This window comes from Carassius gibelio, chromosome A19, assembly GCF_023724105.1.
Source record: "Carassius gibelio isolate Cgi1373 ecotype wild population from Czech Republic chromosome A19, carGib1.2-hapl.c, whole genome shotgun sequence".
Taxonomy (NCBI): Eukaryota; Metazoa; Chordata; class Actinopteri; order Cypriniformes; family Cyprinidae; genus Carassius; species Carassius gibelio.
In genome coordinates this window covers 10,355,728-10,382,342 of record NC_068389.1, presented here as the reverse complement: position 1 = coordinate 10,382,342, position 26,615 = coordinate 10,355,728, and the positions used below count along the sequence as shown (strand labels likewise).

Genomic DNA, 26,615 nt, shown 5'->3' with positions numbered 1-26,615 from the left:
TTTGTCCTCAATAGAGGGCATTATACTTTAGTGAATTTCTCTGAGAACCTCCACGTCACAGTTTTAGTCTGGACGTCCTGTACAGAGCACATTCAGGGCTTTTCAGAGATAACAAATGTTTGGAAGTTTCACCATGACCACTCCCTCGCCTTGGTCTTCAGAAATGACTGACATTAATTTAGCAACACCCTTATGGAAATATGATTATTTTGTTCATTTATATATTTTTATTATTATTAAATTGAGTCCTGGTGTCATGATTTTTTTTTTTTTTACTTTTTAATATGGTATTTAATGTGGATAACCTACTTGCAATATTTATATTGGTTTTGTTTCTTTGTTGTGGTTTATTTTTGTGTTGGTGTTTTGAAAACCTAATTAGAAAATTATATATATATATATATATATATATATATATATATATATATATATATATATATATAAGAATCTAGATGCATCAATAGGCTACGCTATAATTGCACACACTGCTATTGTAATCACGAAGCTGCTTTCAGTTCGCGCGCGTCGCGTGTGTTTTAATCGCGCCGCATCGCTCGCGGAGTAGTCTTGATTTTAGGCTGGGTCTTAAATTCAAAAGTGTCCTCCTCCCTTGAAGCCGTTTAGAAGAAGGGTGGGGTTGCTGCTCGGGGGTGTGTGCTGCCCCGACGGTTTAAATCCTACACATGCGTACTGAATTTCGGGGTTCAAGGGAATACGCCATATTGAAAACACTGTATAGTTTAGCTAACATTTTATTGCTAGCGGGGAAAAGAGCCACTGATTGACTCGCGTCGGTGTGGCGTTCGGCACTTCGTTATTTTCCCTGTCGTTTCTCGCATCCCCGTTTACAGGCTCGTTCTCGCGGTCCGGACTCAAACTTCTCCGCTGAACGGGGGAAAGGCGTCCGTTTGTTTGACAGGGTGTTAGAAAGACGGGTTGAATGGATCCGAGGGTCGCTTGGATTCAGCCGGAACAGAAAGGTCCCGCGAACGCGTTATGGATGCGTGTGTGGGAGACGTCTCAGGTCAACCGGACTAACACGGGTCAGCACCAGAACCACCACCACAACAACCTCTGTGTCAACTCCCCGGCGTTTGACGGATATAAGACTGTAACGTTAGCGTCCAACGCGAATAACGGCACTAACATTAAAAGCAGCGGCTCTGCGGCTCACGCGTTGAATGGCAACACAAGAGACCCAGGAGAAATGACCCACAAGACCTGCTCGGCGTCGGACTCGGCGTCCAGCTGCTCTAAAATAAGGACTACAAGCACTAATACGGTCGCTGGGAATATGAACAAGGGGCATGCGTTTTTTACTTGTAGCGAGAGCGTATTGAATAATGTCAACCATCATCATCATCACCCTCCTCATCCTCATGTACGGCATCAACATCAAGAGCAGCAGCAGAGTTGCATGAAGCGGCACCCGTCCCATCCAGCAGCGGTTCACGGCCACCATCACCACCACCATCATCATCCGGGCCGGAGGAAAACCGACAACAAGGCCAGCACCTATGGGATAAACTACCTGCTCTCCAACTGGGCTAACGGCAATTATGACAACACCGGCACGCCGTGGAAGACGAGGAAATATAACCCAGGGGTGGACGGGTGAGATGAGCTTGATTTATTACAGCAGCAGTGGGGTGTTATTATGTTGTTCTGTGGCCTTCTGTGTGTGATGAAGTGTCAGTGGGCCTTTTTTAATGTGTTGGGCCGGGGGTTAGCTTTAGCACGATAGCCGGGGTGTCCTGGGCTCGGTTCGAGCCGTTGTGATCTGTGTGTTGGGACTCGCTTGAGGAACCCAGCAGATCACGTGTAGGAGCGATTCTGATTCGTCAACGATTCGATCTTCTGAGTCGAGTCTTGTTGTTAGTGAATCGAATGAACCGGTCTGTACGAGTCATTCACGAATCGTTTAGAGTGGTTTTCGAGTCAAAAACTCATTGACTCGTTTAACCGAGAACCGACGTGTAACCTGAATTAACATTTTAAGTTTAATTTTAGATTGTGTGTAATGTTTCTTTTAAAGCGTAAACAACATCTATGAAGTTATTATGCTTAAAGTTAACTAACCCTAAAATGTACATTAACCCCGCCCTCCAGGAACACACAACTACCCATTAGGAATTGTGACATGTCCGTACAGTGTGCACTAAGCAGTAAAATATGTGGGAAACATTAGTTTTTTATTTTACGAAGTATGAACACGTTACACTGCATCTCCTAAACACAATCAAGCCTTCAAAAAAAGTTGATCCACCACCCCTTTAAATAATAATGTTCAACGGTGACACTTTTGGTGGAAAAGCTACATTACCCATGATTCAGCAGATAAAACTCAACCAATCAGAGAACTGAAAATTGCGCCAAAAGAAATTTAGCGCCTGCTCTTTTTTTCTAAAAATACTGCAAAATGATAGTCAACGTCCCTACTTTTTCATAACAATTCTATCTTAATTCTATAAAATCATAATTTATAAATAAAACTAGGGCTGCACCGTTAATCGAATGTGATTTTGTCATGCATATTATGTTAGTAAAGCTGGTTCTGTAATCAGCAGTAAATCATCATCACATGCTTTTAGATGGAGCAGTATCTACTACAGAGCTGTAGTTCACTGGCGAGTTACTCAAAAAAAAAAGAAGAAAAATCGCAGACTATTTTATTGCATTATTATGAAATCGAAGAAATTGTTTGCGAACTTGCGATTAATGAAAGCTGATTGCATAGCTTCTCAGTGAACTACGTCTCTGTGAAGAAAATGCTGCTCCATCTGAAAACGTGAAAATACTAGGGGTGTCCCCACCTAAGAATTTTCATTGTCGAATCGAAATATTCGAATCTTGCTGTTTATTTGACTAATAGTTGAATTATTTGACTAATAGTTGAATCATTTTTTGGGGGCAGGGCAAAATACAAGTCAGACATTCGACAGCCATAATTACTTATGTTAACACAGGAAAAATGTGTAACGAATGCCTTGCAGATACAAACGGGGTAAATAATGTTTTAATGTTTTGATTAAAAGATAGTTAACACTAAACGCCAGCGAAGCCCTAATAATACACAATTTTTACAGTAGTTATAATGTTTTGCATTTCTGTTTTGAGCTGCGCTCGCTGAAGATGACCAGTAGAGTGAGCATTTGATAGCAAGTTTTTAATCAATGGGATTAAACTCATAATTTAATGTAGAATATGCTTCGTTATTTATACAACATAACGTTAATATAATGACTTATATGCTATCTGCAAAAAGAGCCCGCATGCACATGAACATATCTGCGTGGCTCTGAATGAACTCATTTTGTGGACGCGTTCTTCAAGAAACAATATGCAGAAACACAGCAGCCAAGCTCTAAAAATTCACAGTGTTTTATTATTAATGGTGTTCTCATAATGGTGTTTGTGTGTGTGTGTGTGTGTGTGTGTGTGTGACAGTCCAGTCATACTTATTAATATTCTGCTTTGTAGTTTGTCCTGCTCGCACTTCGTGGTAAAGAGATAATCACAGTAGTACTACAATGAAGCACTTGACTCAACCAAATGCATTTTATATCAAGTAAATAATATATCCACGATATATATACACCAGCTGAAATGTTTTGAAATCACTTGTACCCTACCTGTCTTTGGCTGTGTCAGTTTGAGTTTTGGTAAAGTTTTAAATCCCTGCCTCCAAGATGCTTCTCTGTCGGTCATGGATTATGGAAAGTGAAACATAAATCTATAGGGATGGCTGGATTTATTCACGCACTTTAAAATATTAATTTGAAGCTTCTTTCTTTTCAGAATCTTATTGATGGCTTTATCATAATAGGCTTCATATTAACTTATAGGGAGAAAACCGCAAGTTCTATGTGAAATTACAATGGAGCGCTCTCATATAGACAAAATGGCATAATCATAATAGCCTGTGAATATTTGACTGTTAGTTTGCTAGTCGAATCAGTCTCCTCGAATTGAAGCAACGAATCGTCGACTATTTGGGGTCACCCCTAGAAAATACCACAAATTTTACTCCTAACTCCCATCATAACGTCAATCGAGTGTTTGAAATAAATCCTTCTGTGAGATAATGAGGCTTCTTACACAGAATAAGACTCGCAACATATTTCATAGTTTTCTAATCGGTGATAGTCATTGCATTATACTTAATTTTAATGAAAATTATAATAAGAACTCAGATAAAGCATATCGTCATAATTGTGTGTTTATTAGTCACGTTGAATCAATAAAAGCAGTTAAATCTTCTATCATGCTACCGCTATTTACATTTCCTGGGTTTCTTCTGCGAGGAGTGTTTGGAGTTTTAGTGCGAGAGCGCCCTCTTGACTTCAGATGGAGATTTACTGCTGATCACAGAACCGTGCTTCACTGAAAGATGCGCATGACAATCACATATTCTGTCGAATCGCGATCTCGATTCCATTCCGCTTTATCTTGCAGCCCTATATAAAAAAATTTACAATACCAACACCTGATTATACATATAGAAACAATACATTACGCTCACTGTGAGATATGCAGTTATAAAGTTAGTTCTAACTTGCTGAATATTTTGTAGTGTAGCTCTGTATAAAAATGTATTGTTTTATATATTTATAATCAACTTTTTTTTATTTCTCGTTTTGATTCAGTTGTTAGTTGCAACGCTTAATGGGATTTTTTGTTTTTGCGCACTATATGCCATGTCGGGATGTCCGGGATCACTAACCCTGAACCTGAAAGAATGAATTTATTTAACGGAGTTCTTATCAACTACACTTTTCCAAGTACAGTTTACAAATACTTTGAATTGATGTTTGCTTAGAAATCTGACAACAGCTTTTTACGAACCGTTTTGTTAAATTTGTTGTCATCGCCTGTTTATTAATGTTGGCTGTCAGCTGCGTTTTGGTGTTTACTGATTTATGAGTATGACACTGGGCACTTAATACAATGCATGCTTTAGTCCTTAGTAACTCTGCAATTGTAGGCTTGTAAGAAGGGACAAATCTGTTGCATGAACTTGTTATATTTGTGGTGGATGGTTGCAGACCTCTGGAATTTTTCCATGGAAGAATCTGGAACTGAATGAGGCAGTGACGGTCTCCAAACCTATTGAGTGGCTGATGTAGTCCTACTAGACAGCATTTCTGTGTCATAGACTCATAGGTGCAACATGCTGTTCTGAGGAGAATAATAAGAACTTTTAAGTCTGTAAATTAGCTTAAAGTTTCATTTAGAGTCACTAATGTTGGACAGCTTTTTTTTCTTCTATGAAACATGATTGTAAAAATCTGATTCAAAACCAAAATTAAAGTGTAGTCTGCTCATCAAGGATGTTATCAAATAATCACATGCATTTGGGAGGACCAAATGTAAAGGTTGAATAATAATTTTTATGATATAACCCATATTAATTTGCCAGCCACACTAAATCATCATGATATGATCATGTTTTTCTGTATGGTTATATTTTTCATAGGGTTTCCCTACTACATAATGAGTTATTCACATGTATATTTGTTAATTGTATTGAAACCTGGAGTGTCTTTTCCATGTTTTAAACATTACATGCTTCTGGCAGTTGATTTTCTCCATGGGGGATTGATAGGATTGTGAAACATGGTTGTTTCTATACAAGAATGGAGCCAGATCTGAATGGGAATTTGGTTAAGATTTACCCAGTCAGTTTCTTAGTCCTGTAGCCAAAGTGTATTTATTGTATAGTTTGCAAATTTGTATTTCTTCTTTCAAACAAATGTTAAGATTCTTGCTTTGATATGTTGTGATGGATCTGAAAGAATGGCCTCTTTAATTGTACCAAATTGTTTCTTTCTTTTAATTTCTTCCAAGGCTGCATGAAGAAATCATGGACTTCTACAATTTCATGTCTCCTCGTCCTCAGGAGACCACCATGAGACAGGAGGTGGTGGACAGGATAGAGTCGGTCATTAAGGAGTTGTGGCCAACCGCTCATGTAAGATGAAGAGCTGCTGATGTCTATGCAGTTGGGTTATGTTTTGCATAAAAAAATACTAATGTAGTTGCTTTTACTTTTATGAATTTAGGTCCAGATTTTTGGCAGCTTTAGCACTGGACTCTTTCTCCCAACCAGGTAAATGAATGTGTGTTTGATCTTGCACATTTTCCTTGTGTGAATGTTAGTCAGTAGGCCTCATGTATTTGGCTGAATGCTACTGAGGAGACCATGATCGGGAGTTTATTTGGTGGTTTTGTTTTTATGTGAGAGATGGGCTTCTGCTAGGCTTCTTGGACCGTGTTGATTTGAACAAATTGCCTAAACCTTAATCTGGCTGCTGCTTTTCCACTGTAGTGACATTGACCTGGTGGTGTTTGGGAAATGGGAGAAACCTCCCCTGCAGCAGCTGGAGCAGGCGCTCCGAAAACACAATGTGGCAGAACCATATTCCATCAAAGTCCTGGACAAAGCTACGGTACGTGTTTTCCCAATGTTGATTTAACTCTTAAACTGTTTCATATTCAGTCGTTGTTGGTTTTTTGTGTGTGTTCCAAGATTATCTTTGGATTGTTGCTTTCATTTGTAACATTTGGGGGTTTGTTAGCCATTTATTGTGTTCATATTCATATCTTTGAAGGTACCAATCATCAAACTGACAGATCAGGAGACCGAGGTGAAAGTGGACATTAGTTTTAATGTGGAGACGGGCATCAAAGCTGCTAGCTTCATCAAAGAATATGTGAAGGTAAAAACATTTTTAGCATATTTGTAATTCTAATTTAACAATTTTGTAAAACTACACTGATGTAGGTTCAAGAGTGACTGCAAACTGAATATTGTTTGCTTGCTTGTATGTATTGCATTGCCCATTTGTCCATTATTTCTTTTAGTCGTAGTATATCCGATTTTGATGAAATACTAAATTTAAAGGAAGTGTCCTTTTGAGTTTAGTTTATTTTACTTGCTAAAATAGCATATCACTTTGTTTTAGTCTCTAAAAATAACATTTTAATTGACATTATTTGCAAAGTGACAGCATGTCAGACTGTAGGAGACAATGGAGTATTTACAAGATTTGGGCATTCATGTTTCTGAGTTCATCCTGACATGAATGTTGGCTAATGTTTTTGTGAAAACCAAGAGTTTGTTCAGAATTAACAAAGCCAAGGATTCCACAAAAACATTAATAGCACAACTGTTTTCAATATTGATAAGCAAATTATTCTAGTGAACAGAAAACAACCACAACCATTTCTGAAGGATTCTGAAGTTATGATGCTGAAAATTCAACTTTTCCATTAGAGGAATAAATTACTGTTTAATATTCAAACAGAAAACGGTTAAAGTTGTAATAACATTTCACAATGAATTTTTTTTTTTTTACTGTATTTGTAATATATATATATATATATATGTGTATGTATGTATGTATGTATGTGTTTCTAGTACAATTTATTTTGATTTAAACATTGTACTTTAAATTTAGTCATGTCGTATTCAGTAAAAGTGACATTATAGCCAATGATTTGTAAAAAGATGAGAACATATCAAGCTGTTACAGACAATGGAGTAATTACAGCCCTAATGACACATTGGGATAATATAACTTAATTCAACGTTGCATGCTTCCTTTTCTTTGTAAATTGTAATTTTATGTCGTGACTATTAGAAGATTAGAAGACATCTAAGGCAGCATCCTAAATGAATGTGAAGCACACTGAGACTCAACTCGCAATTGATTTCAATACAGTTTGATGTTAGCATGTTGCTAAGTTAACACCTTACTCTTATAAACAATGCATGGCTCAAGCAAATACTGGGTGATACAGTCCCTTTTTCATTAGATTGAAATATTTAGATACCTCACAGCTGGGATTCTCAAACTTTTTTTTTTTTTTTGCTTTTATCTTGTTCCGACTAAAGTGACTCGAATGTAGACATTGTAATTGAAAATGCAAACATAATTGAGAAATTCCCAGAACTTCCCAGGATGACTTGAAACACTCCTATAGTGAATGACACCCAACCAAAGCCTTTAAGACGATGTCAGTCTTGTGTGGTGGAGGAATGTGAGATTTATTGGCCCGTCACCAGTTATCATAACACTTTACCTCATGTAAATATCTGTGCTGCTTCTGAACAGCTGGATTTTATCAACAGTAAAAGACAATCATGTATGAAACCCCCATGTTTTCGACTTCACAAAACAGATATTCCTAATGTAAATAAATGTGTAATGAGACACGGTTTTGTTAAAAGACCCTAATTCCTCCTTTCTTTCTTTTTCTCCCACACAGAAGTATACCGTGCTGCCTTATTTAATCTTAGTGCTGAAACAGTTCCTGCTGCAGCGAGACCTCAACGAAGTCTTCACGGGAGGAATCAGCTCCTACAGTCTCATCCTGATGGTCATCAGCTTCTTACAGGTGCAGCATTAGCAGCCGGTCTGAAAACTGTCACCACATACAGACAAAGAGTTTCGTAATAAAAATAACTTGGTCTAGTCTGATTTAGAGAGATGTCATTACTCATTACTACCTTTTTCATTTCATAAATGTCCTTACCAAACAATTAAAGAGACTTTGTTTCACCTCACCTGCTTTTTACACCCACAGTTGCACCCAAGGATTGATGCTAGGAATCCCAACATGAACCTTGGCATTCTGCTCATCGAGTTCTTTGAGCTGTATGGAAGACACTTCAACTACCTGAAGACGGGCATCAGGATAAAGAACGGCGGCGCTTACATGGCTAAAGAGGACATCATGAAGGCCATGAGTAATGGCTACAGGCCCTCCATGCTCTGTATCGAGGACCCTCTTCTTCCAGGTGGGTTTCAAACCATTAACTTTGCCTATGATGACTTAAGATGGTCACAAGGTTTTGGAACCGAGCAATTAAACACTTGAAATTGTAGAAAATGAGATGTTTGGTGTTGCTGAGATGTGCTTTTAAGGCAATACAATTTGTTTGAGAAGTCCTTTAAGATCTGTATTCATTACACTGTGAAACAATTTTTTTTTTTTTTTTAGTAAGTTTTATTTCACTCTTTTTTTCCAAATGTTTCTTTATAAAATGTCACATGAAAATCACATTTCTTTATTGTACTCATTAATAGTGCTCATGAACACTAAAATACGTTGACAACTTACACAAGCTTATCTGTTTTTACTCTTGCATAAAAAAATTAGATGGTACATGCATAAAATTGAGCTAACAACTACAGTTTAGCATAAACGGTTATCCAAAAGTTAGTCTAAAACTTCAGAAGTGCACGCTGGATGACTCTGGTCTTTTGACTAGTCACACAGTGTTCTGGAATGTTCCAGAAAGATCTAGAATATTACAGAATGTTACAGTGTTATTATATTGTTCTTCTTTTGTGTGTCTTTAGGTAATGACGTGGGCAGAAGCTCTTACGGTGCCATGCAGGTGAAGGAGGCTTTTGACTACGCCTATATAATACTGGGTCATGCTGTCTCACCTCTCGCACGTTCTTACCCCAACAAAGACGGTGACAGGTACAGATCTCATCTGCATTCAAGCACCTTCACCCTAATGTTCTCAAACTCGATTTAATTTGCCATGTATCTTGTTGCCTCAGCACTTTGGGCCGCATAATTAAAGTCACCCAGGAAGTCATCGACTACAGGGAGTGGATCATAAAGAAGTGGGGTGGCAGACACAACGCCCGCATTGAGAGGAATCCAGGTACGTCTCAATATGAAGACACGTTCACACAATGTATGTGTTTGGATTGCAGATACTAAGTGGATTTCATTCAGGGTGTTTGTGATTTTGATTGTGTTTCATAATGTGCGATAAGTTCTCATTGATAAGGCATTATAGACCATCTGAGTGGATGGGTCACTCTTGTCCTGTTTGGAGTGTGTTTACAAAGGTTTACACCAATGATAAGATGCCGCATTACCCTGAAATAGCTAATAGTTGTCCTCTGGTAAATCTGTGATGACAGTTATGTTTTCAAAACATTGTATTAATTGAGAAGAACTAGGAATATCGTTGTTTTTTTTTTACAAATTATTTTAGATAAACTTTTCAGACATTAGTGATGTATTGAATTTAGCATTTTAGAAAATTAAATACTTCAGAATTTAGCATGACTGGAAAATTTGTAATGGGTATTTTAAAGGTATTTTAAGATTAATTTACATGATATTTCCAGGTCTAAATGACATTTTTTCAAAATTAGGCTTCCTCGTATGCCCAGGGATTTCAAAACTGCAGAAGCCCTGGGTGTAAAATAAAATTAATATTGATGTTTAATTGGTTTGGCTTCTTTTAATGCTTGTTTTTTCTTCTGAATCAAGATTTTAATTTGAGGGCAGAGTTAGGGAAAGACCTCGTGCACTGATCTAACCGTGAAGTTAAACCAGTTTTGTTTCTCAACTGTTTGGTATAAATCAACTGTTTACGTGAATACTCATCTAGAGTATGTTTTTGGTCGTTTATGTGCAATAAGGTTCAACACAACTTCATTCTGTAGTCGCACATTCTCAGATTTGCTTTGGGTGTGAGCTCACAAGAAAGCACGCAAGTACTGAATCAAGCACTTAAGTGTTTAAAATTGTAAGACTCTTTTGTGCTGAAAGATTTGCGGGAATTTTTGACGTTACAAGCATGGAAACTGCGGGAATCTGTAGAATTATGCGCAATACCTGTAATCCTGCACCGAAATTCAAGCCCTGGTTACTTTGGCAAACCCTTGCATCTGGTCCTTGTAGTGTACTGATCTGAATGGATTTGAAAAGCTCTCCGATAGGGCTGCATGATTAATCGTATTTTAATCAAGATAACGATATCCATTTTTCTCGATTAATTAAAAATAATTGTCGCGATATTGGCTGGCTCGCAATTTATCCTGAAACATGTTTGTAATTTGGCATTTGTGGTATCTTGCATTGCTAACGAGTCTTCATTAGCGTTCATGCTTGTGGTTGCCAGATGTGAAGAGCTTTAAGCCCCAAAACAGAGCTTTTCTCCTTTAAGGATACACTTTGCGCGCTCACTGATGAAAACATAGGAGTTTAGCGATCACTCCACAGCGATATTCTGCTTACATGAATGTGTCATTGTTAATAAATGTGCCATTATCAAACTTTCACTGAGTTTCAATAATGGATCTGTTGTGTTTGAGGAATAAATGCGGTTTCCTCCCTGTGACAATACAATGAGGAAAAATGCACATATATTGGAATTGTTGGAATTTATATTAAAAGTTTCTAAAGTTTTTACCAGTTTTCGTGTTGAAAATGGCATGGCAATGTTAGTTTTCAGTGTGTATTAACAATCTTTTGTGCAAATTTACTGTGTGATCTGAATGGATTTTTCCCATTTGCGAACAAATTGTCACTTATAAAATGTAATGTGAATGCAGATGACAAAACACTAACCAAAACCATGAGCTTTATATTTTCATAGTTAAATGAATTCAGTATATAGTCAGTGGAGGTTGGTTAAACGATTTTAAGGAGTTTTTTTTTTTTTTTCAACAGGATAGAATAATTGTTATTAATAATTGTGATTTATAATTTTAATCAAAATGATCGTGATTCTCAGTTTAACCTTTATCGTGCAGCCCTGCTTTCTGATGAAGCATAACTTTGTAAATGCCCTTGAATTAAGCAAGTGTCCCCCTCAGCAGCGTTTTATCCCTTTCACACATCTTATTCATGACTTTGACTGTGATTAATGTGTTTTATTAAACTGACTCTTGGCAGATTAGTTTGGAGATGGCGTATGTGACCTTTTGAAAAGTGCCTATGGAAGTCCTCGGTCTGCTTTGACAGAATCCACTAGTTCTGGCCATGTCTCAGATGTAACCGGCTCTGATTCAGCATAACATAGTCGTGTATGGCTGATTTTTTTTGCTGTCTTCTGCATGCAGGTGCACCTCATAAAGACTCAGTGGAGCAGGTGGAGACGGGCACACTGCTGGGTGTAGGTGTGGAGGAGCAGCAGCAGAGGGACTCAGTGTCTCCTCACAGCGCAGACTCTCCCATGTCCCTCTCCAGCCCTCAGCAGCACTCCTCCGCCTCTTCTGCGTCCTCTCTGTCTGGCAGTGACATCGTAAGCATCATCCTTCATCCACATCCAGACTTAACCCTGTAAACCTACTGCATTATACTTGATCTTTAACATGTTAAGGCCTCTATATAAATTGTAACAATCAAAACGTTTGTGAAACGGCTGTTGTGTACCATCTCTACAACATGCCTCCAGTCGTCTGATTGATAAATTATACTTAAGTATAAAAGAAGTTAAAGGCATTTCAGTGTATTCTTTTTTTCCATGTTTCTTTTTTCTGTGAAGTCTTTAATGAATTTTATTAAATAAATGTAAGAATAATTTAATATTGTTGGTGATATTTACTGATGAGGGTCAAAGACGAGATGCTCCATTGGTATTCACATTTAATTGTGATTTTAAATAATCACATTTCAATTTAAATGATATTTTAATATGCATAAAAAGCATATTAAATGGAAGTGAAGTTTCAGTTTTAATGTTTCAAATAACTTTTGTGAAAATAAGATGTTTTTCAGTCTCAGTGATGGACATTTATGTAATTAAACTATTAAATTAGTATTAGTTAGATTTTTGGAAAACCCTTTCATCTTTGCCCCTTGAACATTATCTGAACTAAAGCAGCTTGGGTTTATTTGATTTTCTGTACTTTTGTATTTTTATAAAAATCATGTTAAAATGTGGCTTCAGAGGAACTTTTATTTTTCTATCTCTCAATAAATGTATTGTATAATATTTTGACCCCACAATAAAAACTTTGCTAAGCCACGAATAAGCATTTAAAAATAATCTTGTCATATTAATGGGAGATATAGAGTGACAACTGATATTTATAGGTATTTTTTTTCTGATTGCATTACAAGCTATCAGAATTTCATCTTTTGCCACATTAATATCAGCAGCCGCAACAAACTGCATATTTTTGTATGAAACCATAAAAGCCTGATGTATCAAATATGATACTTAAATATAAAAAAATGTGTAATTTTTGAAGGATGAGGTTCAATACACTGCTCTATTAAAAAAAAAAAAATGATAAAAATATATTTTTTTTCTGTCTGTCATTTCATATGTCAGGCTTTTACAGGTTTATTATTCCTTTGATTGTCATTTCCTCTCATATATTTGACTTCTGCTCCGTCAGGACTCTGACACCACCCCGTATGTGGCGCCACCTGTAGTCACCTTCCCTCTTCAGTTCCTGGCACCCGGTCCCCTGCCAGGAGCGCTTCAGATGGGCTCGGGCAAAGCCAGCATCACGGCAGCACTCTCCATGCCTCCGGTCACCCAGGTGGGGGGGCTGTTTGGTCAGCAGCTAACTATGATGATGATGCTTTGAGGTAACGTCCACTCTGTTTGTGTTTCTCCAGGCGAGAGTGTCAATCCCAGGCAATATTTCTTTCCACGCTCTACCTGGCAGACAGGTGTGTATGGCAAATGGACTACCCCCATACCTCCACATGCCCCCCCCTGCAGTCCCCCCAGCTCCCCCCAGCCCTCTACCCAGTCCCCACCACCATCCCAAGGTAGGCGGTGTCCCCCGTGTGCTCTCCTCTCCTACATGCTGTCTGTATCTTCACACTGAGCCCAACTTTCCCTCCACCTTCAAGAGTTCTAGTTTAATGACAAATAAAGGTCGGGTCCACTCCAAAATTAACATTTTCACCATTAACTCACCCTCATGTCATTTGAAACCTGTTTGACTGACTTCTGAATATATTTGTTGAGCAAACGGCTCTGTTCCCATTGACTTCTTTACTATGAAGCGGAAGTCAATGGGATCTGAAACTAGCATCTTTTGTGTCCCACAGAAGATAGACAGTCATTCAGGTTTGGAGCAACATTATGGAGAGTAAATGATGACAGAGTTTTAACTATACTATACAAATTCAATGCCCAACCGTGTCAAACTTTTAACACTGCATTTTTTTTTTTTTTTTTTTTTACACTGGATTTTTTTTATTATTATTTATTGCAATTTTCATTGGACCCTTTGTAGTCTCTTTGGAGAGCAACATTTTGGTTTTATTGCATGTCAAATGTAAGAAACATATATATAGATAGATAGATAGATAGATAGATATAGATATAATATCTATATATATATCTATCTATCTACATATCTTTATACATTCACTTGATTACCAATTATATTTTTCTTTTGTAATGCTTAATGAAACATTTTCTTATGCTGTCAAGAATGCATTTATTAGATCAAATATAAAGTAGAACAATAATAATTTAATAAAATATTTAGAAATCATTAACCTTTCTTTTTGAATGCATTTTAAAATGCTAATTTCCTGCTCAAGAATTATTTCTTATCAGTGTCGGAAACAGTCCTTGCTGACTAAAAATAATTACTTTTCAAAATAAGTGCTGTCCCTATACTTTTCAATGATATGCATCTGTTAAAAATTATTTAAAATCCAGTTTCTGTGTATGCTTGCTGAGCTCTATTTTTCAGATACTATCATCCTAAGTTGCCCTGTCTTGTCTTATCTCCTGTAGACGAGTCCCAAGTTTCCTCTGAAGGGCTTCCACAATCCCGCCGTGGTGCACAGTCCTGTCCTTTCCAACCGAAGCCACATCCAGAACAACCGCAACACCTGGCGCCGCAGGAAGAAGGAGAGTCAGCCGGTCAGCGTCAGCAGATAAAGACCTCGTGCCTCCTCTCCTCTCCACTCCTCCCCTCCTCTTCCTCTTCCTCTCCTCCGGTCCCATCTCAAGACGATGAGAACTCATTGAGCCCTCCTACTGATGGTGTGAGCACAGAGAGACCAGCGTTTGCCACCCAGCTCCTCGTTCAGTAGTTGTGGTGATGGTGGTGCTAAGTAGTTCAGTCTGCCACTGAATCTCTGCATGTGTATGTGTTGTTTTTGTTTTTTCTGACCTGTGCAATCTTCCTGAAGAAGCTTCAAGAACAGGAACTGTTTTTTTTTGTTTTGTTTTGTTTGGGTTATTTTGGTCGTCTACTCCACAACGTCCTGGTTGACTGGTGAAAAGTTCCTTTCTGTGTATGTTTGTGTGTGTGTGTGTGTTTCATGCTCCTTTGTTTTCCTGTCCTCACATTTTCATCTAAACATGACACCCTTCACAAGGTGGGACGAACTGGATTCAGAGGATTTCAAGTGTTTGTTGTATCTGGGTGTGTGTGTGTAACGCTGGCTTCGAATCCTGCACTCAACGTGCTTCCAGAGATCCCCACTGTATTGACTGTTCACATCACGCATCCTTTACTATTTGTTTTGTGCAATACTGTTTTGTTCACTCTGGAAACATGTTTAATTATTTTTATTCATTTTTTTTGGGGGGGGGGGGGGGGGGGTTCTGTTTGTTTGTCCGTTTTGTAAGAATGTTTTTATTTTTGTAATGGTTTTTAATTTTGTTCATCGTTTACAGATCCTGTCAGACTGTTTTAAAACTGTTTTTGAGAATTTATATTCCCTCTTCCTCTGCCTTTCTCGGCATAAATTGCACTGCAGGTGCCGCCATTTCCCGCTTTGTGTTGAGCTTCAGAAACTCGTCTGTTGCTTTTATTCTCTCGTTCGTCTTGTGTGGGATCAAGGCTTTAGGTCTTTGATTTAACAGACTGAGAACCGATAGACATGGAAAAACGCTTAAGCCCTTAGTCTGAACGCGCTTTCATTTATATGTGTGTCTGTCCTTTTTAAATCGCTTTAGGTAAGTGTGAGGCGTGAATTATTTTAGGGAAGCTCTAATGAACGTGCGAGCAGACTCCAGATCAGTGCAGCTTTATGCAAGGTGCCCTAGTCGGACCTTTTCGAGTTCTGAACGGGCGTCTGAATCAGATTAGTGGAGAAAGGGAATTTATTTTGATTCCTTTTTGGAATCTTGACATGCATTTATTGCCAGGTACATGCCCTAATATATGCCTTTTGGTAATTACCTATTCCTGTACTGTATTGTATTGTTTGTTTTCTGGGTGGGGGGGGGGGGGGGGGGGTTCTGTTTGTATATGGCACACTAAAACTGTATTGCTGTTGCTCAGAAGGTCACAGTCATACAGATTATTGTTACTATGCAAGTGGAGTTTTGGAAATCTCTCTTCCTGTGTCCCTCATGACAGTGGTTTGCTTGTAAATCTTGTGGAAGACTCAACACAAAGTTACACATGAACGGTTCCTGTATGCAAGTTCAGTCTGTGTTAATGGAGGAAGATCAGCCGGCCGTCTTGTCTGGAGATTTTGCAGAGCAGATATTTCCTCCTGGAGATCAACGGGACTATTTTACTGCTGTTACAACGCTTAAACCACGTCTTGCAACCTGAATGACTTTGATTGCCACAAACTTACGTGACGTTTTTTACAAAGTCATATCTGAAACAGAGACTACGGATTGTCCTTGAAACTCTTGACTCACCTGCTTATCAATGCAATAGGGCAAATGTAACTAATAGCAGTTTCTGCTTTAGATAGAACCAGCATCTTTTGCAAAATGGGTCGGACATTGAGGCAACTCTCCCTCTCCTTCGGTTCACATAAGGACCTACTTTACAGGTGATTTGTCTGAATGAAAACGAGTGAATCTGTGAGGGTGTTTTGGAAAGTTAAAGTGTTTCACTCTGTAATGGTTTGACAATTGTGGTGATGTACTTGCTTGATACAGTGTGACACTCCTCATTGAATCTCGATGGATTTTAAACGTAACCCCTTTTTTTTTTTTTTTTTTTTTTTTTTGCTGACGTCTGTTATGTCACAGTGGCCAAAAGTACTCCTTGTCAATCCTTATACTGAAAGCCCACAGTGTGGCCGCCCAGCATCCAAGAGATCAGACAGAGGAACTGTTTTTTTTTTTTCTTCAATATTTTTATGTATTTTTTTTTTTCTATTTTATTTTTTAAATAAACATCTTAAAACCATGCTTGCGGTTTATTTTTACCTTAATTGTTTGAATAAATTACTGAAATATTAAATCATGCTTCACTAGATCAGCACCAATGGCAGACGTTTGGAGATACTGAAGTTTTAACACTAGGTGGTGGGCTTGCACTTCATAAGGCAGAGCACTTCAGTTTGTACTCTAAACAGATAAACATAAGCTGAGGCCATCCTTAAAAATATTGTCCTTAAAAAAAGGGTTGGTTGGTAGGTCTAATATATATATATATATATATATATATATATATATATATATATGTATATATATATATATATATATATATTTTTTTTTTAAGTTTTAATGTAAAAAATAAATAAATAAAAGTACATTTTGGTAATCTAGACCACAAACAAATTTAAATCTTTGTCAAAAACAAGTTTATTGCATGAATTTCAGGTGAGAAAAAAAAACGAGGCACTGTTTTACTTGCATCCACCGCTAAGTGTCAATGCAACCTACAAATGAGAGACCGTTTATTTTGCTTTCTTGGGTTGTCACTTCTGTGAATAAAATCCTGTTTGATTTGAGAGACAAGTGTTAATTGAATCGATTGTAAAATCGATTTTGCATGTCTAAATACGTTTTATACGACAAATAACACCAAATATAGGTAAATCCACGGACAACTGGCAGGACGAATGTAAAGATTCAATATATTGGTAAAGACCAATATTTCTGATGATTTATTGGCGTGAAGTTTCATTCACAATGACAAACAGGAGAGCAACATTCTTGAAAAACAATAAGCAGGGTTGACTGCCATAATGCAAAACATTTACTGCAGGCTTCTACTTGGCTGTGTTTACGATTAGAAATGTCAACAACAACAAATCGCATAGGTGATTCTAGCCCGAATCAGCATCTGTATGCATGAGTACAGAGCCCCTCTGGTCCCACTTGTAAAAAAAAAAAAAAAAATTATCTCTTGGCCTCAAGATAAGTAACTCGTGGCCTCAAGATACTAACTTGTGGCCTCAAGATAAGTAACTCGTGTCCTCAAGATATCAAGTCTCAAGAAAAGTAACTTGTGGTCTCAAGATAAGTAACTTGTGGCCCTTAAGATACTAACTCGTGGCCTCAAGATAGGTAACTTGTGGCCTCAAGATAGTAACTTGTGGCCTCAAGATACTAACTCGTGGCACTCGTGGCCTCAAGATAAGTAACTCGTGGCCTCAAGATACTAACTCGTGGCCTCAAGATACTAGCTCGTGGCCTCAAGATAAGTAACTTGTGGCCTCAAGATACTAACTTGTGGCCTCAAGATACTAACTCGTTGTCTCAAGATAAGTAACTCATGGCCCTTAAGATACTAACTCGTGGCCTCAAGATACTAATTTGTGGCCTCAAGATACTAACTCGTGGCCTCAAGATACTAACTCGTGGCCTCAAGATAAGTAACTCGTAGCCTCAAGATAAGTAACTCGTGGCCTCAAGATACTAACTCGTGGCCTCAAGATACTAACTCGTGGCCTCAAGATAGGTAACTTGTGGCCTCAAGATAGTAACTTGTGGCCTCAAGATACTAACTCGTGGCCTCAAGATACTAACTCGTGGCACTCGTGGCCTCAAGATAAGTAACTCGTGGCCTCAAGATACTAACTCGTGGCCTCAAGATAAGTAACTTGTGGCCTCAAGATACTAACTTGTGGCCTCAAGATACTAACTCGTTGTCTCAAGATAAGTAACTCATGGCCCTTAAGATACTAACTCGTGGCCTCAAGATACTAATTTGTGGCCTCAAGATACTAACTCGTGGCCTCAAGATACTAACTCGTGGCCTCAAGATACTAACTCGTGGCCTCAAGATAAGTAACTCGTAGCCTCAAGATACTAACTCGTGGCCTCAAGATACTAACTCGTGGTCTCAAGATAAGTAACTCATGGCCCTTAAGATACTAACTCGTGGCCTCAAGATACTAATTTGTGGCCTCAAGATACTAACTCGTGGCCTCAAGATAAGTAACTCGTAGCCTCAAGATAAGTAACTCGTGGCCTCAAGATACTAACTCGTGGCCTCAAGATACTAACTCGTGGCCTCAAGATATCAAGTCTCAAGAAAAGTAACTTGTGGCCTCAAGATAAGTAACTCGTAGCCTCAAGATAAGTAACTTGTGGCCTCAAGATACTAACTCGTAGCCTCAAGATACTAACTCGTGGCCTCAAGATATCAAGTCTCAAGAAAAGTAACTCGTGGTCTCAAGATAAGTAACTTGTGGCCCTTAAGATACTAACTCGTGGCCTCAAGATATTAACTCATGGCCTCAAGATATTAACTCATGGCCTCAAGATACTAACTCATGGCCTATATATGAATTGAGATAATGTATTTTATGTATTGCTCCATACATAGCCTACATCTACAGAATCAGACATGCAACAGTAATTAATCTGGTTAACCTTTGAATTTAATACGTTATTAAACAGCTAATAATGTACTGAATATATTACACAAACCATGTTCCAAGAGTGGTAATGCACTTTATATGTGTATATCAGGTAGATTATGTGCAGTACATTTAGGTCTTTTAGTATATCTGGTTAAAATATAATTTTATAATTTAAGATTTTTTATTTAGTTTTATTTGACACCTATAATGGAATTTTGAAATTTACCTTTCATGTAGTGTGTAATATAGATCTAAGTAAACTGAAACATCCTGCAAAGTTTGAAATATGACTGTGTATAAAGTCATTGTCTTACAAAAGTCGACTCTGAGTCATTTTTTATGAATCGTTAGAGGACCAAAGCTTTTTCTCTGACTAGATGACGTCCACTTGTCAAGTTATTTGAATACGATATGCCCACTTATTGCGCTCCAAGACGCCAGTGAAAACTAGAAAACATCATGGCGACGAGACGCTGTGTTCTGAAGTGCGACTCAAAAGCAAACCTTTTTCATCTGCACAAGGATGAGCATTTGAAGACTAAGTGCTACAATTCATATATACAACTGTACCACAGAAGTATAGTCCGAGCCTTGTGCTTTGTTCACGCCATTTTGAAGACGATTGCTTTACCAACTTAAATGCAATCAAACTTGGATTCGTGAGCCGGCTGATATTGAAGGAAGGTTCAGTTCCAAGTGTATTTGCATCAGATTCCTCCTCAATATCACAACCTGTAAGTGTTATTAATAATTGTTGCTTTTATGTTTTATGTAGCATGCTTAATAATTGTTTGGTTTGTTGTGTAAGCACCGTTTAGCTTCTAGGTCCTCAATGACAAGGGTATCGTTGTTTTCGCAGTTTTCTTTAAGAATAGAGTCGTAGTAACGTAACGTTACTGCATTTTTTTTTTTTTTTTTTTTTTTGGTAAAAACCATAGACTGTAAAAAAATATGGACGTAGTGTCCGTGACGTCACCCGTAGACTCCGCAATAGCGGTTTTGAAGCCTAAAGTGTGCAGAGCGGGCCGTCGCGATCTTGGAAGTGCGTCACCGCAGGACTCTCCCCGATAATCGAAAATGGGCAAAAAGGCGGGAGCTGATTGCTGAAGCGATGCCCACCTAGCGCGACTGCATTATCATCAGCGGCAATCCACCTGTCAAATGACCACGCCCTTAATTATGCAGAACTTTAAGGCTTAATATAATTTAAACGGATGAGTTATAAAAAAAATTCACCCCCCTCATAGTTGTCATGAAGGGCAAAATTAGCAATATAGACCAAAATCATTTTTTGAACCAGGCTGTAAACATGTTTTTTTCTGCTGTAAAGTTGGGCATTTTAACATGGGGAGTCTATGGGACTGACTCTCTTCTGCAGCCAGCCTCAAGCGGCCAGTTGATGAATTGCAGTTTAAGTCACTTCCTTCTTGCCCTCACGAGAGAGAGCGCGGGAGGTTGCCGCTCGGTAAAAACTTTATGTTTATGCATCGAGTTAACGCAAACGAAGACCGATTGTGCTTTTACAATATGAACTCTGGGCTATACTCGATAACATACCATTAAATTCATTATTTTATTTTAATTTTTTTACTACAAACTACAAAGCAGTGGAGTATTATCATTATTATAACACAATTTAATTGATAAAAGCTTCATTGTACTCCGTGTTAAACAATAAGTATAATCTCTGTAAAGACTGCTAACATTTTACTTCTGTACACACATTGGATACAATAAGTGCACCAATGTTTTAATAAACTATGTTGTTTTTTGTAATTTGTACGTAAATTATGTGTTTTTATTCCTTTTTATGCACCAACGTTTCATTAACAAATAAATTATTAGCTTTTATTCTTTCAGAGTACATCATATCAGAGCAGTCAAAGTAGAGTTTTACAATCTGATGTGGCTTGTCAGACTGACTGTCCACAAACTGTTTCTGTGATGACGCAAACAGATGAATTCCAGAAAAAATCTGTTGGAACCCAACTTTCCTCCACAGGTATACATTTCATAAATGTTTATTTAAAAAAAAAAAAAAAAGATTTTAATATCACTTTTTAAATGTAATTTATATATATATATATATATATATAAAAAAGTAACGTAAATGTGTTTTTTTTTTTTTTTTTTTTTTTTTTTTTTAAGGTTCAAAGGCTAGAGTTGCTTGTGTGACTGTTGGCACAACAACCACATCAACCACCTATGATATACCATTTGCATCAACACCAGTAAAGTCTGGTTTCAGACCACCAAAATTACCTCTGCTGTTGGAAGAAGAGGGGGGAGAGGAGGAGGAAGAGTCAGACATACAAATTCCAACAGAACCTCATGATTCAACTTTTAACCCCGCCGATGACACAACAATTTCACACAAATCTGAAATGTTGTAAGTAATACACATCTCTAAGTTCACTTTGCACTAATACATGTTTTTTTTTTTTACTTATACATATTTACTTATTTATCAGGTTTGGGCAAAGCTCCACATATGCAGACACAAAATACATTGTGTTTGAAACATGTATGCGTGAGTTGTTCTCCACGTGTCCAATTTGCAATTCACAATCTGATATGAAGCTACAACGAATAAGCACTTATGTTGCAATCAGGCAGCTTTGCCCCAAGTGTTTGTACAACCGTAAGTGGCAGAGCCAACCAATAATTGGAAGTACACCAATGGGCAACCTCCTGTTATCAGCTGCAACTTATTTTACTGGGGGATCATTCATCCAACTACAAAAGGTAGGCGTGCAATCGGTATTACAACAATGAAACGTATGTTTTTATGTGAAATTCTAAATGTTAATATTATTCACAAATGTAATTTGTGATTATTTCAAAATTATAGATTTTCAAGGCCATGGAATTAAAAATTCACCAGTACGTCACATTCAGGAGACATTTGCAGGAGTTTTTTGGAACCAACAATTGTACACAAGTGGAGAAGTGAACAACAAAAAATTATACAGAAGTTACAAGAGGGAGGAAAGATTGCATTATCTGGAGATATGCGTGCAGAATTCCCAGGTAATCCATACGTTAGTCTTTTATTAATAGTTCAAAATTAAGTTTACAAATTTTATATATGTGAACATTACATCATATGTTTAAACAATTGTTTTATTTGTAATTTATGTAGGACATTCTGCTAAATATGGCAGCTATACTCTTATGCACATGCATAGCAATACTATTGTTGACCTACAGCTTGTTCAGGTGTGTAACCTTTTTACAATAGAGTACATGATTGACTGTTAAAATTAAATAAGTAATTTTAGTTCAAATATATGTTATGATGCTTACTTAGAGCAATGAGGTTGGTGGTAGCTATCACATGGAGAGGGAAGGCCTAAAGAGATGTCTGAACCTGCTGGAGTATGACGATTTAGAAGTGGATTACATCGTCACTGACCGTCATCCACAGATCCAGAAGTATCTCAGGGAGCGTGACATAACACCGTTCTATGATGTGTGGCACTTTGAGAAAGGTTAGTGTATGACTTTTTAACCATAAACTTATTTTAAATTTGATGTAATAATTTTCTATATATATTTTTTTTACTTATTCTTTCATTGCTGTATATCAGGTTTGTCTAAGAAATTAGATAAACTGGCAAAAGAAAAAAAAAAAAATGACTGTGAATTGCTAAGGCCGTGGCTGCGTAGCATCAGAAATCATGTTTACTGGTGCGCCACTTCCTCGACATCAGGACCAGAGAAGGTGGCTAAGTGGACTTCACTGGTCAACCACCTCCAGAATGTGCACACACATGACAATCCTATCTTTCCCAAGTGCCAACATCCACTCATAGCTTCAAATAATCAAAAGAAATGGTTTCAACAAGGTAAGTCTTAATATTGTCTGATATATTTTATTAATAACATTTTTTTTTGTTTGTTACATATGCAAAAATTATTTATTACTGTGAAATAATTAATGGAATGGTAATGTATTACTATCATTTGGGTTTTACTGACACTTTTCTAATAATGCAGGATCGCTGGCTGTCCACAAAGTCTAACAAATACTTTACATCAAAAGGGTGCTCAAAGATGTGGAGAAGCTCAGTCACAGTTTCCAGGCATCTTCCCTGGAGGCTTTCCACAGCTTAATTCTACGTTTTGCATCGAAAAATGTAGTGTTCCCTTCCATCGGAATGTTGTGCAGGTAATATGACTATTAACAAAAAAATGAGAAACGTATTGTAGAGAAGCTGGCCTTTACTGTCTATTGTTATTGCAGACTGTATCTTGCTGTGCTTCATCATAATGAAAACGCCAACAGAGAACAAGCCACAACCAAGGCAGGACAGGCAGTGTACCGAATGGTGTTCCCGAAATCAAAAAAAGGGCGGCCATTAAAAAAAGAGTCAACATATAGTAAGTAACAAAACATTTTATTAAAAAAAAAAAATTTTGAAAAAATTTGTGAAATGTATTATAAATGTGTAATAAGTAATGTAACATTTAAATTACAAATACAAACTAAAAAGTTATTTCATATTTAAAATATCTTAAGTAATAAAAAATGTAATGTTTTTATTACAGCTTATGTTGATGAGCTACTGAAGCTCGTATTTGAAGAAGTGGTCATGGACCCCTCTACATTTGTGGAAGAACTGAAATCAATCCCCATTTCAAAGCCACTTTGTGCAGAGTTTGTCAGACCATCAAAGGTGGAAGCAATTGCCAGCCATGTTTCAAGATTCAGTCAAGCGGAGGTCGAAAGCCGGTGTACTCTCCAGTCGGATCTGTGACATCTGTCTAAATGCGTCTCTAACATGTGGCTACATTTGTCACTGCACATTACAGACCATGTCTAAATATACGTGTGATGCTACAAGCAGAGCAGATTGTTACTTACCTCCATACAGTATAATAATATGTATTGATCATATGAATGTTTTTGATGTTACACAGTGAATAGAAAAAAACCTGTCAACATGATCATGTCATAATTCATGCCTAAACAAAAGAATCAAAAATAAGAAATTACATGCTGCTTAATTAATATTATAAAATAAATATTTATGAAACCTATTTTTAACCCAGAACAGCCCAAATTAATTACTATAAAAGCATATTATTGATAATACTATATTTTTATATATATATAAAAAGCATTTACAAGAAAGAAAGTATATTTGCATTTATCTGTGTGTGTGTGTGTGTGTGTGTGTGTGTGTGTGTGTGTGTGTGTTTGTGTATATATATAATAATTATAGTAAATTGTCAATAAACATTTGTTCCCCCTATGGCTCACAATTCACACAGACAGAGACTTTGACATTTATATATAAATTTTAATGGATAACAAAATGATAGCATCAAAACATGGCCGCCTTTGTTAACCGTCTTTATTTTACAAAAATCCGCTGCTTTAAATTATGGATTGAGCAACACACAATTACAAGTCTGAGTTACACAGAGCCTCTGAGCCATCCATTACTTATAAAGCAATGCAAATAATCTAGTGTATGTGGTGCAAACAGAACGCTGTAGCCCACTACAACAGGCCGATGCTATATTGAACTGTACACGTTTTAATCAGGTCAGTGACTGACTAGTGTGTGAATGAGGTTCAAGGCATTACATTCCCTTGTGATGAGGATCGTGTCATCTCAGTGTGAACGAAAAAGGTTTTGAGATCCCCTTTGCCCTTTACATTGATGATCCCTCGACAGGAACACATGTAGCCCAATGTCTGCAAGATCCGACTCGTCTCCTCCGTGACCTGTGGAAGGAAGCACACAAGATGTGATCCCCTGAAAAAAAACTCATTAACAATTCACCAGGCTCGCAAAGTAAGTAGGTCAGAACACGGATCGACCTGGATTTTGCCAAGCACCCCTGTGCTTTCCATCCTACTGGCTACATTCACAGTGTTCCCCCAGATGTCGTACTGCGGTTTCTGTGCTCCAATTACTCCTGCAATTACTGGGCCATGGTTTATTCCTAGTGAGAGAAAAGCCGGAAACAGTTGAAAAATCTTCAAGGCAATTTATAAGACTCTCTGCCAATTAGGAAAGGCAAACAAAATGTTATAGGGGTGAAAAAGTGCTGATGGGCCCTGCTTACCCACTCGCAGCTTGAAGTCATTGAAAGAATGTTTGTTGATGACGTCAAGCTTTCCCACCAAAGCAAACCCAAACTCCACCATTGTTCCAATGTGCATGTACTGCCGGTCGTAGTCCTTCAGAATAAGAACAAGGAACTCAAGTCAGACGTTTCAAGCACAAATCAAGCTTTTAGCATCACAGACAGGTCCAACAATAGGTCTAATGAGACTCTGTAATCAGCTTAGTGTAATCTTTTAGAATTATAATTTTAGACCAAACACAAGAGCTCCAATTTGTACCTGTGCATACTCTGGTCCAGGGGTCACATTCAGCCCCGTAGCAGCCATGTATGTGCTGCCAATAGTTTTGATCTTCTCAACACCACTGAATTTGGGTTTTGACAGCAACTGCAAAACCCAAAAGAACAAAAGCCTTTAGAAGATAATGAGATATGTTAATGCATTTTACCTTTGCAGACTAGATCTGAAGTATAGGCTTCATACTGCCATCACTCTTTACTTGCATCTATGATCATATAAAGAACCTTTAACATTCATGGAACCTTTTGAATGCACAGAAAGTTCTTTATAGTGGAAAAGGTTTATTTTAGATCATTAAGGAAAAAAATCACTTTTTAAAGAATTCTTCTATGATAGTGCTGTGAAAACAGTGCCTTTTAACTTTTATTTTAAAGAGTGTAGATACACAGACTCACTTCAGTAAGCATGTAATATATGCTGCTGCATGAATCGGCATATACAAATCCTGCAGCAGATCTAGACAGGTGGTGCTGAGGGAGGAGGAGGGTTTCAGAGGAACTCTGATAGCGCTGCAGGATCCGCTTACAGCACACTGAACCACACAGTCTGAATGTTGAGCAAGCAATCTTATTGGCTGCACAATCAGCAGAAGCAAATAATGTGACTGCTAGCAGACTTCATGTAAAGCTTGCTCTGTTTAGATTTTGTTAGGATCTGCTCCCCTTTTTACCGTTACTGTGACAAGCTTTCCAACTAGAACTGGGTTTTGCTCTTAAAATAAGTATTACATATTGCTCGTTTCTCAAAAGCCAGACTTTTGACTAGTCTGATCCACTTTTCTACTTATTCCTGCCAAGAACTGCCCACCTAAACTGGAAGAGACCGTATAATTGTCATGTAAAGCACCCAGAGTTCATTTTATTTATGTGCTATTTATCTGAAACTGCTAATACCACAAAGACTTCTTTTTCAAAGGCAGACA

At 37.6% G+C, this 26,615-nt stretch overlaps 2 protein-coding genes and 1 long non-coding RNA gene across 4 annotated transcripts in view; 2 read left to right on the top strand and 1 right to left on the bottom strand.

Moving 5' to 3' along the window:
* The first annotated feature begins 506 nt into the window (after positions 1-506).
* Positions 507-16,904, top strand: LOC127934836 (terminal nucleotidyltransferase 4A-like). 2 transcript variants are annotated; one of them, XM_052532360.1, is made up of 13 exons: positions 507-1,614; positions 5,848-5,971; positions 6,063-6,109; positions 6,329-6,449; positions 6,612-6,719; positions 8,272-8,400; positions 8,590-8,803; positions 9,369-9,495; positions 9,579-9,685; positions 11,883-12,064; positions 13,167-13,313; positions 13,393-13,548; positions 14,534-16,904. In XM_052532360.1, exons 1-13 carry the CDS (start codon positions 941-943, stop codon positions 14,678-14,680), a joined length of 2,283 nt encoding a protein of 760 aa, XP_052388320.1. In that variant the 5' UTR covers positions 507-940; the 3' UTR covers positions 14,681-16,904. The 2 variants fall into 2 exon arrangements, with proteins under 2 accessions (XP_052388320.1, XP_052388321.1); XM_052532361.1 differs by having other exon boundaries at positions 585-1,614; positions 13,393-13,446.
* A 5,893-nt stretch (positions 16,905-22,797) lies between these two features.
* Positions 22,798-24,376, top strand: LOC127935067 (uncharacterized). Its single transcript, XR_008147965.1, has 4 exons — positions 22,798-23,159; positions 23,311-23,482; positions 23,558-23,694; positions 23,863-24,376. It is a non-coding gene; the product is annotated as an uncharacterized LOC127935067 (long non-coding RNA).
* Positions 24,377-24,596: 220 nt separating this feature from the next.
* LOC127935848 (adenylate cyclase type 2-like) overlaps positions 24,597-26,615 on the bottom strand; it is a 73,326-nt gene continuing 71,307 nt past the window's right edge. Inside the window, exons 22-25 of the mRNA XM_052534037.1 lie at positions 25,673-25,780; positions 25,393-25,507; positions 25,145-25,269; positions 24,597-25,048 (exon numbers count right to left, since the gene is read on the bottom strand). Coding sequence (XP_052389997.1) covers positions 24,896-25,048; positions 25,145-25,269; positions 25,393-25,507; positions 25,673-25,780 — 501 coding nt within the window. The 3' untranslated portion in view covers positions 24,597-24,895. The remainder of the gene's footprint in view (positions 25,049-25,144; positions 25,270-25,392; positions 25,508-25,672; positions 25,781-26,615) is intronic.

Coding starts and splice junctions, on each gene's coding strand:
- LOC127934836 (XM_052532360.1), top strand. CDS start 941: ATGGATCCGAGGGTCGCTTGGATTCAGCCGGAACAGAAAGGTCCCGCG. Junction 6,720..8,271: donor TCATCAAAGAATATGTGAAG/GTAAAAACATTT, acceptor TCTCCCACACAG/AAGTATACCGTGCTGCCTTA. Junction 13,549..14,533: donor GTCCCCACCACCATCCCAAG/GTAGGCGGTGTC, acceptor TATCTCCTGTAG/ACGAGTCCCAAGTTTCCTCT.